Below are 18,412 nucleotides of genomic sequence, written 5' to 3' on the forward strand. Positions count from 1 at the left end.
TTTCGTCAGTGTTAGTCGAAGGTGCTTCTGGAGACTTTTTTTTTTTCTTTTTTTTTTATTTGTGTGAGTTTTTGGGGGGATTTCTTTCCTCCAAACAAGCGGAAAGAAGCAAATCACGTGACTATACTCCAAGTGTATGACTGTAGCTTTTAGTGATGTCCGACACTGCTGTCTATAGGCATTTTAACCCCTAAAATACCCTCTACCCCCCCCCCCCCTTGCCAAGAAACTCCACTGCATGTACGACGCTTGGGACAGCTGGGCTCTCGCTGACCTGACCCAACCCCATCGTCATCACCATGGTGACAGCCCGGCAAGCCACGTGTCTGTATATAGTGAATGTTAAGTATTTGCAAGTACTTTTCTGCATTACGTTCATTTGTCTGTTTGTTTTTTTGTTGTTTTTTTTAAGTTTTTTTCTCTCAAATCCAGTGTGTTTAGTGGTTTTCTTTCAGGTCGCCACCAGTCGGGCCCTCCCCGTGCAAGTGTGTAATATATTTGAATGTTCCATGCTTGTGGACTCTGTCATCCTTTTTTTTTTATTTCTATGTCATATACCGCTGGGTTTGTTATACCACTGGATGTACAAATTGTAAAGCAAAGACACTAGAGAACTAAGGCAGACGCCAAAATTTTTTTTTTTTTCGTTTTCTAAAAAGCTGAAATGTGATCATGCAATAGTTTTAAGGAATAGAGGGAGGTTATATTATGTCAAGGCCTCCGAAACTTTTGGGCCTCATGTTTGCATCATCAGAAGGGGACGGTTATGTCATCATTTCCATGTTTCACTCCCCCTCCACCCATCGAACCACTGATGTCACTTCTGCCCTACAAAGACGACACACAGCAGCTATTTTTTTGCGAGCTTTTAAAAGGTCAAAGGTCAAGACTCGGCTGTAGATGTCATATCAGTACCTGTTAACTAACCACTTGTGTTCTAATAATGCCTTTTACGTGACAGGAGGTAAACCTGGGCGAGTGTTTTTTTTTTGTGTTTTTAGGGCAGAGTTCATGAATTCAAAGCCATTTTCAGTCTTCACTAGATCTTCCAGCAGCAGCCTGACAAGTCTCTGTTCTGTCTCCCCTCTCACCTCACCATGTGGGATAATAATAAAATAAAAAAAAAAGATAAAGCACATAATCATCTCCAGTGCCTCTCTGCCCACCTTCAGACATCACTGTAACTCCGCTTCAGATGTAAACATATGGGCATGGTTCAGTTTTAATGGCTTTAATAATAAAATACAGTCAAATGTGAACATGTTTGGTTTGTTAATGGTTTTATTTGTACCATGAGCACCTATTTCAACATAAAATCATTTGAGGCAGAAAAACACAAGAAAAAGGTTGATGTTGATGTTGGACAGAGGAATGTATAAAGTTATGACTGTGCGATCCAGTTGAGCTGTCACTGAGCGTGAACCAGAGCGCCGGCTCCTTGGCCGTAGCCGAAGCCTTTGGGCCCGAAGTTCTTGGCGTAACACGCTGCGGAGAGAGAGGGGAAAGAGTAAACATTACAGAGTGGCAGAGTTTGACAACTGAGTAAAAAACACTGTTTAAAAACCCAGTCCATGCACTCAACAGCCCCTTCATTTTGTTGAAATAAAATCCAGAAATAAATAAGTTCGGGAAAAATCCTAAGGGAAATACTACAGAAATAAATAATGAAGAAAAATTAAATCAAAAAAATTAAATTAGGAAGTACATAAATAGGGGAGTTAGTACAAAGGTCAATGCAAAAGCAAATATCAATTTATGTTGCATTTTATAAATTAATGCCTGCATTTATTGTTTTAATAATTGGTGCATTTAATGTCAAATTAATTTATTTACTGAGTCATATATTTTTTTGTTTTGGCAGTTACGGTTCTCCACACTGGTAATATAAAACCAACAGCAAAAAATACATGATATTTAAAGTAAGTGCATTATAAATATGTAAATATTTATGTCCAAAATTTCAAATAAATGTTCTACTGAAAGACAAGAAATGGTACAAGCCTAAAGTTAATCCTGTGAAAGGGCTTTTTGTCTTATTGTCGATCATGACGTAAAAAAAAAACTAACCTACTGTAACCTTGTCAACAAAGTATTGCTGGGCAACAGGAAACAAAAGAAACTCATGTTCTCTGTGACTGAGATGTCACGCTGAACAAATCTACTTTTCTTCACTTAGACTTTCACACTGTCTCGTTTCATTACAGAGTGATATTCACATCAGACCTCAACTGGGCACGCAATCATCTTAAAGTCCAGATACACAACATCTTTTTAGCATTCTGAAAGACTGTAGTTTGGGTTTGTGTCGTTAACACACAGTTTCTCTTGACAGACAAATGTTTAAAATGCCTCACTAAATCCCACAGCTGTGAAGCACAGTGCATGTTTTATTTGTTTGGTCTGAAATGGGCCTGCATGATAAATCAAAATATTAGTGAAATTGCTATCTGGATTGCAGAAGCTGCAATTTTTGATAAAGGAAAACTGAATGAAAAAGTAGCATTATAATGAAGCACTGTAGTGCTGCAGAGATGCCCTGGACTAAAAATCTTGTTATCCAGATGATGTTTGGTACAGACCCCAATAAATGCAAAAATGATTATTTCTGCTTATCATGAATCCTATCATAATCACAATATCTGTCAAAATAATCGTAATGTGTTGAGGTGTATTGAGGTGAGCTGCAGCTGGTGGTTGCAGATAATTCAAGCACGGCTTTGACCACCTTCAACCCAAGTAGAGGTCTAATCGGACAGAATATAAAACACCTGTGTGTGTGTGTGTGTGTGTGTGCAGAGCTGTTTATCTCACATCACTGTGTGACGTTCAGAATAAGCTCATGACTCAAGGTTGTGGTCAAACAGTGAGGTGCAGAATTTCTGACAAACCTCTCCTGGAGTGTTTTTAACATTTCTTTAGCTTTCTTTAGCAAATGTGACATTTCAGGTCTGCCATCCACATCTGTCTTCAGGATGTTCATGATGAGGCAAACGATATCCAGCTGCTGCTTAGGATGTCTCAAACCACTGAGTGATGGCAGCAGCAGGAGAGTTTGGCCTTCTGGGGTTTGAGCTGAGATGCAACATTCCTGCTCATCAGTACAAGGTTTCATTATAACATTCAGCAAACATCCATCTGCTGACGTCCGTGTGTTTATGTCGGTTTCTATGACTGTGTATGTTCTGTTCGACCAAAGCATCCTGTCTCATTGTGCTGATGAGGAGAGACAGTGTGGTGGACAGTGAGCAGCTCTGTTTTCCTGACAAGGTCGGTGTCGTCCAGCCAAACCAACACTCATCTGGGATCACGGTGAGTACAAGAGCCTGTGTGTGCGTGTGTGTGGTTTGTTACATGAGAGCCAGTCCATCCAGGTCTGTTTCTGCTGATATGATCACACTGTGCTGTGGAACTAGTTATTCACTAATCCATATTTGGGAATAGCTTGTTATTTAGTATGAAATCATGTAAATGTAGCAGGTAACCTGATGTGTTTCCTGATTTGCAAGTATGATTTGGTTTCAAAGACACGACCCCTTCCTGGTCTGCTTGTTGTGTTGTGTTAAAATCATTTTGGTTGAATTCTCACAGAGTGATTATACTGTACCGACAGTTTGTTTTCTTTGGTCTGAAACAGATTGTTTGGTTCTTAACTTTTCTCTCAGCCCTAATTATAAGTGAACAGAAGCCATAGCAAGACTAATACCCCTTTTCCACCAAAATAGCTCTGGTTCTTAAACCAGTTCTGTTCAAGATTTGTGAAACCTTGCTAATATTTTGGAGCCATTGCAATCAAGGATGTGTCATCACTGGAGGGCACTGCAAATTGCTCAAAGTACTGTACTTCTACTTTAGTTTGCACAAGGAAAACCTGCCACTTTTTGGTGCCAGCTGGGAACCAACCTCTCGTGTTCTTAAACCAATTTCGGTGGAAATGCTCTGAACAGTTCTAAATTAGGTGCAAACCACATTCATGTTGATGGAGAAGGGGTATAGTCCTGCATTTGAAACAACGTGAGAGATCAGAATTTCCCAGCTTAAATGTCCAACTTCCGGCCTCAAGGTGTTCCAGGTGCACAACGCCAAAAGTAAACAAAAAAAAAAACATGGCTGACCGGGACAAATTAAGTTTGATTGAAAAGTGAACACACAAGTGAACCCTCAGAAGTGCATCCTCCTTACATAAAAGAACATGGAGTAAGAAAATGTGGCTTGAGGTAACAGCCACCATTATTAATTTTATTTTACACCACTTATTAAGACTGGCAGCATATTTTGACAGAACTTTACATGCAGAACAGGTTTTGCTGTGTGATAGTGTGTATTAGTTTAAGCTTTCATGGGTGCCTTCAATATTGTGTGATGTCAGACAACTGTCATGAAGCTGGGGTAGATAGATTTGCCCCGAGTTCACAAGAATGATCTCTGACTGTGACTGGTGTACCATTCTAATATTTTTTAGCAGGAGGTTGGAAATTTCCAAGCGATCTGGAACGCAGCATAAGAATCCACAGCTGTGTTAGCAGCTCTGCGGCTGCTCTGCAGCGCTCTGAGCTAAATACTAACATCAGCATGCCAACATGTTGAGAATGTTAACATGCTGATCTTTAGCAGCTGTTGACCATCTTAGATTAGCATGCTAACATTCGCTAATTAGCACTGAGCACAAGTATAGCCGAGGCTGGTGTGGACACGTCACTTAAAACCACAAAATGTCAACATGAAGGTGGCGCTAGAGGAAAAGTCAGAAGGATTCATCCTCCGTGGGGTATGAATACGTGCAGTCTTTTGTTAGTTCCATGACCGAACTACAGCTTGAATGCATTTAGGTCCATTATGTCGGTGATCACAGAGTAAACTAAACATGCTACTCATTAATGGATGTTGGAAGTGAGAGCATTTGTTGCTGCTGGATCACTCTGTAGCAGTTTCTTCTGTTGTTGTGAGGAGTGCTGCATGCAGGATTTATTCTATCCATGCTCTGCCAAATGCAAGTGTTGGCTAACGTAAATGTTATTTTACTGTGTTATATCATTCCTGGCTTTGTGTGAAATCTAAGCAATGGACTGCCATTACTTATCCATCGGGAACTAAAAACTGCAACAGTAACATTGTGTTTCAATACTACAGAGGCCAATTTACACCAACGTGGTAAGAAACTTTATTAAAACGTAGTATCTTAAAATAATGACTTAGGATGTTAAAACGATGACTTGGCATCTCTAAATAATGACTCAGTGTGTCAGAAAAATGATTTAGTATCTCAAAATAATAACTTAATATATAAAAATAATGACTTCTTGTCTCAAAATAACAAAATATTGACTTAGTATGTCAAAACAAATGAGCTTTCCCCTAATAGTTTAGCATTATTTGAGATTTTAAGTCATTTTGAGAGTTTCTAATTGTGATACAAGCTTTGATATACATATACATATATCACATATTTAGTTTCCTCTCAGGTGTTTGATATCACCTTTGCAGTAGATTTCTCCGTCTTTCTCGGTCTGAGTTGTTGACTCCAGGCTCTTGCCACATTTTGCACATCGGAAGCAGTTCTTATGCCACGGCTGTAAGGAGAAACAGAATTTTAATTTTATGCGTAGAGCGGCAGCAGCTCAAGTCTGTCTTGCTTTTATGCTAAATCCATCTGAAATTGTTAAACTTGTACAGTGTTGAAACAAAACTGTAATCAGACAAAAAAAACCCATTTAGTTTGTATTTATTTATAGCTGTTAATTGCAGATGTTTCTTGGAGTACATGTGATCATTCCCTTCATCTAATCCCATCAAAGCAGCTCAGTTTTCCTGTCAGCTCAGGGGCACTTCTAAATGTCTTCATTATGATGAAAATTACAGGTTATGCTTAAGCCAATGAATGGAGCCTCACATAGATTTCCTCCCATTAGGACGCACATTAACAGCTCTCCGCCCGATGACATCACCTGCTATAAATCAGCTCATGTGTGAATCCACATGTGATCAGTGACAGGAAACGGTCCACTCCCGCTTTCAGAGGAGACAGAACACAAATCTTTGCTCCTCCGTGGACAAGTTTTCATGTGAGCAGCTACTCTGAGACTCATTGATTTTTCTCCTTTCCAACTAAACATCCTCATGACTTCATCAACTGTAAATCTGCGTGTCAACAACAGCTGCCCGCCAGAACTCCGGCGATTAACGCCAGCTGTTAGCTGAAGCCCCCATCCAAACGTTTATGGAATGGCTTCAATCAGAAGAACCGGATCTGCGTTCTCTCATTAGGAGAGACCACACTAAACCTCTTGCCTGTGGTTCAGCGCTGTGAGAACCATGTGCGTTCTATCCAGTCAAACCAGTTTCACCCCTGTGGTTTGTGATGTAGATTGTGGTCTCGTGGATTCAAGGAACCAACACTGCTACGGTTAGAGGTTCATTTCTGTTTGGGCTGTTCAAGCTCAAAATATATATAATTATTGTTCTGTAAAGTTGAATACACACTACACAATTGGAAGGTCAATTCTAACCCTGTTAAGTTCACACTGCAGCTTTAATTCTGTGTCAACAAGAAACAGCAGAGGAAGTTGCAGGAGCACATTCTTAGATTAGATCCCTGTGGATAAATTTGTTTCAGAGAACACAGCTGACACAGTATGACACGGGTACAATCAAGCTACAGTTTCAGCTATCTAGAAACACCACAACATACCCGTCCAGAATACGGCACGATGCCTCAAAACAAACTGTTGCACAGATGCCCGGCACTACGTTTTCCCTCCAACAACAGCCGTCCCCCAACCCCCACGCTCTAAGTTTGTGGTATGAGATCAGATTTCCTTGTTCTACACTCTTCATTTGTGTAGTCAAGACGATAAATGAGTCCTCACCGCTGCCAAGAGTCATAATTTTTGCGACTTGGCTCCACTAGCGACAGCCAAATAGTCGACTTGGCTAATATCTTGGCAGATGCCTCAATTTACACCCTGACAGTGCATGTTGTCTCCATTTCTATTCATCTGTCTGGCTTCACTGTCAGTTCATGCTGGTGTATTTACTGTATCTTAGATATACTAAAGGAATAAACAATGACCACATGTGCATGCACAAACTATTCCCGTTATTCCAAAAAGACAATATTTCTACAAAGCTGTTTACATGGCTAATGAAAATGAATATTCCACCTGTTTAAATGCTGCCTTGCATATTCCACTGAACATGACGACACGTATTACAGAGGATCCAAAAACCTCTTTCATTGTGCTTAAAAGCAGGCATGTTTCTCCTTCTGACCACAGATGTGCCCTTTTCTTTTGTGCATGCATCTCCACCTCAGGCTTGCAAACTGTTGGCTTGTTTATTTGTTTACAATGCACAGACCTGAACGTACACAAGCAAGAGGAGATCTGTTGTAAAAACTAAAACATTCTGGGTAGCTCAGTTGGTAGAGTATGCGCCCCACGTATGCAGGCTGTGGGTTCAATTCCCACCTGTGGCCCTTCACTGCATGTCATTCCTCCACTTTCTCCTCCCATTTCCTGTCATATCTTCAACTGTCTGATAAATTAAAATCATAAACCCCCCCCAAAAAGAGACACATATTCTTAATGCATTGTAAACATGTCAAAAGAAACCTAAAATCTGATTAATCCCACGTGTGAATCGGAAAATGCTACATTTGGAATTAGGCCTAATCAGGAATATCTAATTGGAAAACGCCGTTTACATGACCAAATGTTGCCATATTCAGAATAACAGCTGAAAATTAGTCTGCATGTAAACATAATCACTGATCCAAAATGGTGTAATTTTGTTCTTTGATACTTTAAAAGTAATAAATAAATAGATTTTTATTTGAATAAGTGAGGTGAATACTTCTTCCACACAACACTTCAGGTCAAACTCTCACCTTCCCTGCACCCATGACCTTCTCTGCTGCATAGACAGAGTCTCCACACCGGGCACATTTCTCTGAACCTCCAAACTTCTGGGCGAATTTGGACGGGTTGGGGTTGGTGGTCGGTCTGTGAGTATGTGTCCTGGGGGGGAAAGCATATAAAACACGTGATAAATTAATTAAAAAAAAACCTGAATATAAAAATCTCCATCTTTTCAGTATATATAAAATCTAAACGATCTAGCCTCTGAATTTATTATTATATTGTCATCTTAAGGCTGAAGTTGATCCTTTTAAAAAGTAACTAAGATCATAGAAGATATTTTTTACACATCATTCTGTGCAAACTCTTTTTAAGTGATAGATTCCTGCTTTTGGAGTGAACTTGCCTCTGAAATACCATACAAAAAACGTTAACACCTCCCCTTTAGATCATTCTCTCTTTTTTTGAGAAAACATTTACTCATGGTGATTCAAGTATGACCAAAAACACTGACCTCTGCAGTAATAAATACCTCAGCAAATACCTTAGTTATGTATCAGTTAAACATTACAACACCATTTTCAGGCAGACAGACCAGAAATAAACCTGGCACATCCCACTCCTGTACTATCACTCTGCTCTGAGCCCGTGGTGGGAAAGAGAGAGGGGCACGGTAACACTGGGGCCCTGGAGCGGTGCTTACTGAGGGGTGACTGCCAGCAGCGGCCCCTGAATGAAGCCCTTTGTGGCCGAAGACACAGAGGAGGGAAAGCGGGATCCTGCTGGTTGCATAATCGACTCTTTCATAACAGCCATCACCTGACGTCTGGTTTCAGGAGTAAACAATCTTGGGTAGGTGTGTGTGTGGGTCTGTGTTTTCCTGTTTGTTTTTGGTCTGACACTCTCTTCAGGCCTCAGAGGTGGGTGTTGTTTTGCAGTGTGAGCACTCAGAAAGCGGACCCGTCCCATACCAGGCTGGAAGCCCGCTGGAAAGTAATGAACTGGACTTTTTAGGTGATGTACTGAACTCTTAGATCATCACCCCCAGTCTTCAGCTTTGACTTTTCTCTTTTCTCTTATTGGATCTGCACTGTTCCCCAAAAGCAGCTGAGACCTGCTGCAGCCAAGCTGGATTTGATAAAGAGGCCAACTGTATGTCAATATTCCCGTCAAGGTTTCTTTCCCCTCTCACAGTTTAGCGGTTCAGGCAGTGAGAAACAGGAGGAGCAATGGAAGAGCAGAGGTTTTCATTCACAGTTTTGACATATTTAAATTGGACGGCTCAAACTTTATGTGTTTGGCCTGCTGAGGAGTCCAACACGCGCCAGGACTGCAGCAGCTGACCCAACAATGAAACTGACTGCTACTACCATTACAGACATTTAGACTGTGGCCCTAAACGCTAACAAGAGCCAAAATCTGTTGGCTTTTAGTTACTGGACAATCTGTAATCACCAGGCCACCCAGCAGTGGCTCTTACTGCCATTTACCCCCTCATCAAGCTGTTCCCACTTGTAAAGCTGCTTTACCAGTGAAGGGCAACAGAGTGCTGCAGGAATGAGATATCACATTTACACCTTCAGTTCCCTTGCCTCAAAGTTGATGGGGTTTTTTTTAATGCATTTTTATGTAGATGCCTTAAATAAAGCCTGTAGTTAAAGGTCCAGTGTGTTCCAGTGTTGCATTAGTCTATAATCACCTGAAAATAAGAAGCGTTGTCTTTACATGACAGTAGAATGAGGCATTTGCAGGGCTCAAGAATTAGGATTGCCTGCTTGCCTGGGGTAAGTAAAATGCCATGTCGGGTTAGTAAATTTAGCAACTAACTGGTAAAAAAGAACTATTTTGAGGTAATTTCATCCTTAAAGTAAATTTTCATGCAAAAATGGCAGGAAATTCTGTTTTCAGCATGTCAAATATGGAGATTTCCTGCTTTTCTATTAACCTGAATATCTTGTTTTTGACTGACAAAACAAGATGTTTAAATATATCAAATTGGATTTTAAGAAAGTGAGATTTTACATTTTTCACTGTTGTCTGACATTTTAGAAACACTGCAATGTTTCTTGCCTAGGCAAGTAAAAATTTACTTTGAGCAAGTGGAAAAAAAACCCCATTAATGTTGAACCCTGGTTTATATCTGCAGAGGGCACTGGCCCTCTTCAGTGGAGTGCACTACCAGTAACCCTGAATGGACAAACCACTCCTGGGCTTTATGTAAGGCCTTTCTCATTTTTTGAGTTTCACAGCTGCTATAGGCTCTCCTACACCCTTGGAAAGAGAGTGTGGGACAAGTTGTTTGCAATCTCACTGCTAGATGTCACTAAATCCTACACCCTCATCCTTTTAAGAAAGGTGATTGCTAACAGATAGCTAATTGAGACTCCAGAGAATGTTGGAGACATTAAACTTCATCATGCCGTACATTTCAAAAGTCATAAAAGTATGTTCACTTGTGAAGTCTTGGTGAATCAAACGTGTAAATATCACAAACTTTTGTTCACTAGAGCTTATTTTCTGCTCTAGACTAAAATTCAATGAAACAATTTTTGTGAGGGCAGTGTAATGCTAACTTTAAAAAAAACTACAACAAAAGTCATTCCTGCAGTATTCTATAAGGGCGAAAATAAAATATCATGTCTGTATTTGACATTGGTTTCATAAATAACATGTAAAGTATCTTTCATGCATTTGGAAACTATTTCAAGCTCAGCACCATGGATTCATGCTGTTAGGAGACAATGGCTCTGTCAGAGTCAGCAGCCACAACTCATAAACATCCTTGCATGCAATGTGCCACAGAACTCACTGACCCCGTCAACCTGACTGCTACCACTTGAACAATTAAGCCTGATGAATGATCCCCTATGCAGACATTTCAATATGTCATTTGTTTCGTACAAGTGCAAAATAGAATCAAATTTAAGATAATTTTGTCATTAATGGCAGCATGGCAAAACTTTTACTGTAAAATTAGATCTAAAAGTGTACATCTAAAAGGTCCAGTGTGTAAAAGTTCGGGGCAGAAATGAAATATAATATTCATAAGTGTGTTTTCATCAGTGTATAATCACCTAACAATAAGAAGCCCTTTGTAGCTACAGAGGAACACCATAGGTTTTCTGAAACACTTGGAAGGGTAGGGTGAGATGAGATGTTTGTAATCTTTAAACTCACCACTAGATGCCATTAAATCTTACACGCTGCTCCTTCAAAATATCATTTCTGTTGTACTGAATCGCTAAAATTGTGAAATGGAGTCAAATTTAAGGTAATTCTGTGAGTCACTGACAGTACTGCAGCACTTTTACTGTGAAAGTATCTAAATTTGTCTTTTTTATCATCAAATCAGATGGAAACATTGCTGAGCTGGAATGGATGTCAGCACAGCTCTGAAAAGCATAGCAAGTCACCAGGAGGGAGACAGAAGCACAACACCATGATTCACCATTTAAAACATATGACTTCAGCGACCACACAGTAGACTTTAGCAGATAACGTTGGTCGCATGTTGGCTGACATGATCATCTTGCTCATGATTAGCGTGATGATTAGTCACAGTGACTCAGTTCTGTGCAGCATCTGTACTGTATATAATCACATTGCAGTCTTGAAATGTATAATGTAACACGCAGCGCTCGTGCAGCAGCAGCCCGACTTACTCTTCGTGTTTGATTCCCAGCCGCTCTCCTCGGTCCATGTTAAGGCACCCGGCCCCTTGACCATAGCCGTAGCCTTTAGGGCCGTACTTCTTCCCGTAGCAGGACTTGCAGTAGATCTCCTGGTCATGAATAGCCAGTGTGGTGCTGTCTAAGCCCTTCCTGCAGACCACTGAGGATACATAAAGAGAAAGAGTTATGTAAGTGGAATGGTGTCACTGTGCACATGCTCCAGATGCAATTTCTTATATGCTTTCTTTACTGTTCTACTACTATTTTCAACAAATCAATTTTTGGCACGTTTGTATGTAAAGAAGGCATTGTTTGAAACAAAGCTAAAGCATCACAGTAGCTGAAGCTGCACACTAGCTGTTGGGATTAGCTAAATTCTCCACACACTGGCCTGCACTGTGCAACCATCTGACACTGGTTTAAGATTTCACACAACTGGCTGGAAAAATGTCTCAACTCATATCTCTCTGATCTCAAGGCCAATACTTTCAAAATAATAGCTTTGCAAATCTATTAGGAGATTACTGAATGACCAATCAAATTGATTTTAAATCCTCATGTTTGCTTAACTAGCTTTGTTGCAATTGTTGTGGTTTCTCTGAGTTTTTATTACAAGTATTTCCAGTTCTCTTCCACTACAGTCATTAATCTTCATTCGTGCCACTGGCATAGAGTCTAATCAAATCAAAAGGATAAAGCCGCAGTGCATGTACAAAGAGCTATATGAGGCTCTGTTTGTATCTGTGTGACATTTCTGTCACTTTATAGTGGCCTTTCATTCACAGAATAGAAAAGTGGTGAATGTCAAACTGAGAAAATGGAGGAAAGGACAAACAAGACTCAAGGACACCAAGTCCCTTTGCTCATCATCTCCTCAGTGGGAGTGTCAGACAAAGCTGCCTTTGTACTGGAACCACTGGAAAAAAAAACTCATCTTTTGTGGCTCAGATCGCTTTTTTCTCTTCTTGATAGCAGCTAAATGAAAGTTTTTGTATAATCCTCGTCAGCGTACAAAATCTTAGCTGGAACATCTTCACTGACCTTTCAAGGGTGGTTCAGGAGCAGGACAAGCCGCCCACCCATCTAACACTCTGACAATAATTCAATGTGAACTCAACAACCAACCGTCAGAGAAATGTCAGTACAGGCTCCCTTTGATGAGCTGTGGAGAGGTGAAACTGAGTCCACCAGTATTCCTCCTGACTCATCCCTGGATTGAGTTTAATCCCTGATATTTCATGGCTCTCTTGCAGCTTCAAAGCAAAAAAAATAATACAGTAGATATCATTTACTACTTTAAAAATACAAATAATATGAGCAGGCTGATGCAATATCTGTTCTTGGCGGGTCTTGCGTTAATAGAATTATATTTAAGGCTTTTGGCAAGCTTAGGCAACAGCTACTAAAATGTCTGAGCTGTCTGAGACCGTTCCTTCAAAGCAAGAGTCTAAGTGCTCATGGGAAAAGGCGGACATCTGAGGCTTGACTCAATTCTCAGATATTAACTTTCAGTGACCATTTGAGTTGAGTAATGTTTCTCACAATTTCTCAGTGTTTCTCAACGTCTCAATTTGAGGACACCATTCACATGTGCATTACCACATGACAAGAGCACAATAAAGGGCTGCTCCAATGATTTAGTATTACACTTTCGTAAAGTTGCGAGGCTCATAAAAGACAAGTTAAAAAGGAATTTTCCAAACTGAAGCAGCAGGGGCCAAAATATCCTGACTTGTAGCCCCTATCACAGGGTAAAAAATGCAATACAATAGCCTCTTTTTGAATATCCATCCCTGGTGAACGCTCATGTGCCTCAAGCCCCACGTCCCCAAGCCTTCTGTTACAAATAAGACAACAACTAACAATTATTTGCATTATTGACTAATCTGTCGACCATATTCCCAATTCTAAATGAGTTATTTAGTCCAGAAAATGTCAGAAAATGCTGAAAAATGTTCCCATCAGTTTCCCAATGCTCAAGATGATGTCTTGTTTTGTCCACAACGCTAAGATATTCAGTTTACTGTCACAGAGGAGCAAAGAACCCAGAAAATATTCACATTTGAGAAGATAAAATCAGAAAATCTTTTATTAAAAAATGACCCAAAACGATGAATTATTTCATGTTGTCACCAGTGTTATTTCTTCAGATGTTCAAAAGCTCCTGCACAGATGCAAAAGACATCATACTGTATAACTGTTTTCACAGGCTAGTAGTGCTCTCTATGACAAGTAAACTGATCTTGAATTTATTATAAAACAAATGAATGTAAAATAATAAATTCAGTAGCTGCCTGAGTGTGGGAAATCAATGTAAAATGTGTTTTATGCTTTCAAAAATGGTTAGCAGTGACATAAAATATATTCAGTCTTTACTTCATGAGCTAAAACAATGCAAAAACACTGCTATGGTCCTTTAAATTTGATCTTGGTCCAGATGTTTTGGTGTTCCAGCTGTACTTACTGCAGAGAAAACAGCATTTGTGGAAACTCTTCCCGTCACACTGCACTTCCTCAGCGTGGTAAACTGTCCCATGGCACGCTCCACACTTGTTGCCTCCTCCCCAGTTTGGCATTGTGTGTGCTTCTGAGAAGAGATGTAGAGATACGAGCTCTGAGAAACTGAAGCATCTGGGGCAGTCTGTCCCTCTCGTACTGCTGCTGATATGTTGTCATCAAACTTTGGAAACAATGGACTTTTTCAGTCATTGCTCACAAGGGAAAGATGAGCATGAAATTGAGCATGAATGTTTTTCAGCAAAGTCCTTGTTCTTTCATTTTCACACGTTTTCACGTGGAGGATGCACCAAGTAGAAATTTGTGTAACTATAACTGCAGCGTCTGACAATCTCTGCTGGGGCTACGCGCCCTGCTCAACTCCATTATGGTTTAATTGCTGTTTTCATAACTGTCCCTCAAAGTCATTGAGTATTTGTCTTATTTAAAGCACATAGTTGCTTGATTCATTTTGTAGTAACTGCCTTTGAGTGGCTGCATCATTGGATCTGTGGTTTAAATGTTGCTGCTTGAATTAAAAACCACTGCTCCAGGCCAAAACAATGCAAAAGAGGCCGGCCTAAACAACAGGGCAGACTAATACCCAGAGGAATGTTTCAGGGCGCCGGCCTGAGGGCTTTTGTTGCCTGTTGGGCTGTGGCTGCAGAACACAAACAGCAAAGAATAAGTGTGAGCATGAAGTAAACACTGTTGTTACCACACTTATTCACTCCCTGACTCACATGTGCGTCTGTCTGTAATTACAGACTCACTCTCCTTTAAAAGTGTCAAGAGGGCGTCAATGAGGTTCCATAAGAGACAAATTTAACATTTTAAGACTCCACTCATGCATCGACCGCAAAGCAAGCCTGCTGTGATAGCGTAGTTTGGAGGTGAAAATTAAAAAGCGCTGTTATTCTTGAATTAATTGAGCAGAAGGCAAAAACAGTAGAAACTATTCATCTTGTCAGTCAGTAAGTCCTCCTCCCAGCTGGATTAGAGGCTGCGGAGCAGGCCTGAGCATGAGACGGGATCAAAAGACCACTAACATTAGCCTTCAGTTTCCCTCAGGGCTTGGGTGTGATGATAAGGTCAGTGTTGAAGGGTGCAGACCAACTTTGATAGAAACTTCTTTTAGTTTGCCTGTACAGATGACCACCATATATTTAAAGTTTTACAGAGCTCACTGAGATTAACAAGTCAAATATGTGTCTTTAAATCATTAATGATACTCTTTAACCAAAGCTGCCAAAGTCCAGTATTTGTGCTGGTATTCAATGTCCTTAAATCTGACTAATTTCATTCAGTATTCAGTGTTTTACCAAGAAAACAACGTGAAACCGCATTAAGATCATCGTTGGACACTAAGATGTTCCACTGAACCATGACTAATGAAACTTTACTGTTGAACTCTTAAAATAAGAGTGATTCACTGAAGCTTTTCAATGTGGAAACTCTGGAATATATTACTGCAGTAAAATGAACTTATATCAGATTATAAATTTAAGTCCTTTTTTTTGTCATGTCACTTTTTGCATAACTTTTCAGAAGACTACTGTCAATACACACTGTGACCTCTCTGACCCTTGAAACCATATTGAACCAACAGTAGCACTTCAACATAATGGTAACATTACATCTTGTCACTGTGTTTAATTGAATTCCAATCTGACTTTATATATATATAACACAAAGCAGTATTAACCTTTTATAACACTAATTTAAATTAATATAATGAATCGCATATCTGCAATGCATTATAAGCATATTCATAAAACATTACAATGTCTTTGAGTCTTGATAAGGCTTGTATTGTATCATACAATTGTCAATAACCTCATACAGTACAGTCACTGTGTCTTTATAACTAGCTAATGTTATGGTAGTTGCAGTGTGCTGTGTAACCCAGGACTCAGGCTCTTCTGTCAAGCACTGTTTCTGCTTTGGCATGGGTGTATAACACATTATACATGCTTAACTTATTATACATTATGTCCACCACTTGTAAAACCTCATAAGCCTTGTTATAAGTTATACATTCTGTAATTTTAGCCAGTTACAGCTGCTCTAACATCTCATAACAGATTATTAAGTTTTTTCAAACTGGAAAAATGTCTTAAAAACGTCATTAACATGCTACAGCATGACTTTTTGAGCTTTAAGTAAAGTAACAGCAAATCTATCATGTTTATAAGACATTTATAAGACATTATTAACATATTGTTGTCACTTTGGCAACATGAATGAATGCTTAACTTATTATACATTAATTTATAGTACTGTATTAACCTTCTAAAGTTGACTTTCATGATTATAAATATTTATAAAGTGTTAATAAAGTCTTATAAGTGCCTTAATACATTACAGACATTCAGAAGATGTGTTCCCTGTCATTTAAGCTAGCATGTTTTCTATGCTACCCCTTGTTAGCCTGATAATTGGCTCTGGGTGTTTTTAAGTAGGTAGTTTAAGAAGAAAAACGCAGCAACTATTTTGACATGAAACAGAGGTGCATACACAGGTGTTATCAATGATACTGATTAAGGTTCAGTTCCATTCAGGTCAAACAGTCAGGGTGCTGCTAGTGAGCCAATATGCACACTAGCAAGGTTCTGTGAAGGGAACGTGACCTTCAAGTTATTTTTTTTAGTTAGACTTAATCATAACCTGTGTTTACTCCACTGTTTCATGTCAATATGGCTGACATATATGTGTCTATACTGTACAGAGTTTTGCATTAGCAAGCTGCTGCCCTTTTCAGCTGAATTTCCCTCGGCTGTAAATGCTAAAAACAAAAGTACATCCAAATAATTAATATTACTGAAACAATTAGGTATTACACATGTAAAAAGATTCACTTACTGTAGGACCTGAAGCTAAACTGCTCTAAAACTAGTTTGTAAACCTAAAAAAACACAACATTTCCTCTTTGAAAGTCTCAACAACATAATAAATGTAATATATTCTGTATTTAACAGTAGCCGACCTGAAGTGTAAACCATAAAGTTTCAGCAAACATGTTAAATTTTTTAAAAAGTGGAAAAAGTTACCTTAATGTAGACTTCACAAAAACAGGTAAAGATGGCTGAGCTCCAGCTGAATGCGTTAAATATCCAGACAGATTTCTGTACAGGACCTCAGCAGCAGACTTCACTACACTGACGATGAAATGCCACATACTCCACATATTTACCGTTTCACGGGGAGGAGGGGTTTTTAAAGGGGCGTGAACACAACACTGCTGCCTTCAGGTGCTGTCAGAAATTATAGCAAATAGTGAATGGAGGACCATGAGTCATTAAACCATGGAAATTAACAACGCGAATGTATATAACAGTGAACTGGACAGCTTACACGGAGGTTTTTATAGATGAGAATCTCAAATCAGAAGAAAAGAAAAAAATAATTTTCCCATTAAAGATAAAAGGGAAAATTCTCCACTTTTCTGTGGATGTCCAGTCAGTATTGTAAATGGTAAATGGGTTCTGGGTGACAGACATTAGTTTAAATTTATTTTTCCTTACATACCTAATACTTATTTTACAGTAATAATTAACTTTTCAACTTGATGAATCCACAACAAGTCGAGCATAATGTATTTCTATTATTTTTATACATTTCATGAAGTCATACATGTGCTGTTTATTTGTTTTTGGTGTTACCTATGATGTAAACAACATTGAATATTTATTTAAAAAAATAATTTTTAATACGACCTGAATATTTAGTTAAAGGCAGAGTAGTCGAATTATAAGACCAAGAAAAATATTAGATTATTTACAATTTTTTTTTTTTTTTTATAAAATTGCTCATGTTTAAACAATATTATATGAATTTATTTTATTTTATCCATCACTTTTGTCTGTCAAATCAATACAAGTGATGAATATTCAAACAAAAAGTGTTTGCTGCTAACTTTAAAATATCAGCTGATGATTATATCACCAATCAGCAAACAAAATAATTAATTGCTACATTTATACAGGAACATCATTCATGCAAAGTTATAAAATAAATCATGACATTTAAAACAAAAATGTAAGAAATCTGACTTTCCAAATACTTTTCTTAACAGCATGACCTCCAATGACCTCTTTACCCATGAAGAACTTCAGAGGATCAGTGCATTATTTCAAAAAGTGTTTTGTGTAACAGTAATTTTAGGTGACTGAAATTTCTTTGATATTATCAATTTAAAAAGCATCTGTTTATTTACAATTCCAATGTTGTATTTAATGAATGTAATGTAAATGTGAATTAGATTTAAGTAATTTTTTATTTTAAAATTGAAAAGTATACAGCTCCACTTCAATGTATGATCAAGGTGACAGGACTGCTAAAATTAAAATTTAAACATTAGATGAATACACTTTGTTTTATCATTGTAAAGAC

The 18,412-nt window shown here is 38.7% G+C and overlaps 1 protein-coding gene across 1 annotated transcript; it reads right to left on the reverse strand.

Moving 5' to 3' along the window:
• Window positions 1-1,263: 1,263 nt before the first annotated feature.
• csrp2 (cysteine and glycine-rich protein 2) lies at window positions 1,264-17,208 on the reverse strand. The gene is made up of 6 exons (XM_084710604.1): window positions 17,071-17,208; window positions 13,989-14,111; window positions 11,516-11,684; window positions 7,883-8,012; window positions 5,474-5,567; window positions 1,264-1,485 (listed from the first exon to the last, which is right to left on the reverse strand). Exons 2-6 carry the CDS (start codon window positions 14,098-14,100, stop codon window positions 1,409-1,411), a joined length of 582 nt encoding a protein of 193 aa, XP_084566730.1. The 5' UTR covers window positions 14,101-14,111; window positions 17,071-17,208; the 3' UTR covers window positions 1,264-1,408.
• Between the last annotated feature and the right edge of the window lie 1,204 nt (window positions 17,209-18,412).

The sequence above is a fragment of the Lutjanus erythropterus genome, chromosome 22, assembly GCF_056507025.1.
Source record: "Lutjanus erythropterus isolate fLutEry1 chromosome 22, fLutEry1.hap2, whole genome shotgun sequence".
Lineage (NCBI taxonomy): Eukaryota > Metazoa > Chordata > Actinopteri > Lutjaniformes > Lutjanidae > Lutjanus > Lutjanus erythropterus.

What these genes read in the sequence shown, in the direction of transcription:
- csrp2 (XM_084710604.1), bottom strand. Translation starts at nt 14,100, where the DNA reads ATGCCAAACTGGGGAGGAGGCAACAAGTGTGGAGCGTGCCATGGGACA. An exon ending in CAAATGCTGTTTTCTCTGCA is followed by an intron (nt 11,685 to 13,988) that starts GTAAGTACAGCT and finishes ATGTATCCTCAG; the next exon opens with TGGTCTGCAGGAAGGGCTTA. An exon ending in AGGTCATGGGTGCAGGGAAG is followed by an intron (nt 5,568 to 7,882) that starts GTGAGAGTTTGA and finishes TTCTCCTTACAG; the next exon opens with CCGTGGCATAAGAACTGCTT.